The 1,502-nt window shown below is 44.1% G+C and overlaps 2 protein-coding genes across 2 annotated transcripts; both read left to right on the top strand.

The window, feature by feature from the left end:
• Nucleotides 1-301: 301 nt before the first annotated feature.
• Nucleotides 302-973, top strand: GNI_228960 (integrase core domain protein; the record flags this gene model as incomplete). The annotated part of the gene is made up of 1 exon (XM_011135656.1): nucleotides 302-973. One exon carries the CDS (start codon nucleotides 302-304, stop codon nucleotides 971-973), a length of 672 nt encoding a protein of 223 aa, XP_011133958.1.
• A 55-nt stretch (nucleotides 974-1,028) lies between these two features.
• Nucleotides 1,029-1,465, top strand: GNI_228950 (hypothetical protein; the record flags this gene model as incomplete). Its single annotated transcript, XM_011135655.1, has 2 exons — nucleotides 1,029-1,334; nucleotides 1,415-1,465. 2 exons carry the CDS (start codon nucleotides 1,029-1,031, stop codon nucleotides 1,463-1,465), a joined length of 357 nt encoding a protein of 118 aa, XP_011133957.1.
• Nucleotides 1,466-1,502: the final 37 nt, after the last annotated feature.

Here is a 1,502-nt window from a genome sequence, read left to right as displayed (position 1 = left end):
ATGCATGTGGACGCGTTAAGTCGTCTAGAGAAAAGAAGTGGAAGATCGCATGGTGTGTGTCCTGTAACAATAAATCAAGTAGATTCTCCGTTACCCAGCTTACGATTGATCCAAGAAGAACAAAGTCATGTACCAAATACGGAAGTTCAACGTTTCGGTCTCGTGTTAGAGCAAGGGTTACTGTTCCACCCGAAGGGTGATTCCAATCATTGGTCACTTTCACGAGAGCGGGGTCGGGACCCGTTGTGGAACGGTACGAACTTTCAAGTCCTGTCAGAGATTATTTTGGTGGCCAAAGCAAATGCAACGGGTGCAGCTCTATATAAAGTCATGTCTGATTTGTCAACGAAGCCGTTGTGGTACAGAGCGATTTCAAGGACTAATGCGTTCGTTTCCAATTAATCAAGTCTTCGAGAGCATACATATTGATTTCTGGGCACCCTCAAGTTGTCAAGTTGTAATCTTAACTATGATAGATAGAACATCAAGATGGGCAGAAGCTGTTATTGTTAAACATAAAACTGCAGACACAGTGGCTTCAAGTTTTATTAAATCCTGGGTTCCATATGGAGTTCTAAAGGAGATTATTTGTGATAATGAAAAGTCTTTCCACGGACTGATGATGAGGGAGTTGGCCAAGCTTATGGGTACAGAACTTGTAGCTATTACCCCTTATCATCCTCAGGGTAATGCCCTGGTTGAATCCTTTCATCGGCATTTAAGGAAGCACTTCGATAGGATCAGACGGACGGGTGGTTTAGATTTAGAGGAGGTATTGGCGCTTACAATGTGTATGTATAGGACTAGCTACCATACGGCACTTGAAGACACACCAGGTCGTTGGCTTTTTGGTGTCTCAGTGACCATACCGGAAGAGCGGGAAATTGATGATTTAATGTTTGACACAAACGCTAGTCGAATTGAGTGGTTGCAGAAAGAGAGGGGTCAAACTCTCGAACGAATGAGACTCTGAAAAGAATATTTGGAAGAGGAACGAACAGCGAAGAAATACCAAAGTCAAACGAGGGATGCTAGTCTTACAAAAAGATCCAGATCAAGTGGGCAAGAAACTCTGGAGTTTACCCAAGAAGCTGACTTCTGTAAGTGAGTTAGGCTATCGGGCACGAGTTCGAGACATCGGTTCCGGAAAAGTTCAAGAGCGACATTGGAGTCGATTAAGACCCATTGATCCTCCTAAGAATCCAGAACAATTCAACTCTTGGTTGAATGAATTTGGTCAGGAAGGAATTGAACTAGGAGACAAAGATCTTTTAGAAGAATTAGGAGCTGAGACCCAAATCCCACAAGTTTCTCCTTCTTTAGAAGACTCACCCGTACAGGATTCGAATTTGTTTGATGAGTCGGAGGCAGAACAAATTGAAGAAAGGCGAATCGCGTTACCTGGTCTAAGTAGCGGTTTGTTCCGTTGGCGCGAGCGCGGGAGGCTATGGAGCGAATCACGTAACGCGGCAGATCTTGTGGATATTCTAGGGGTGCTATGT

This window comes from Gregarina niphandrodes (genome assembly GCF_000223845.1).
Source record: "Gregarina niphandrodes unplaced genomic scaffold scaffold00239, whole genome shotgun sequence".
Lineage (NCBI taxonomy): Eukaryota > Apicomplexa > Conoidasida > Eugregarinorida > Gregarinidae > Gregarina > Gregarina niphandrodes.
This window is presented reverse-complemented; position numbering and strand designations above follow the sequence as displayed.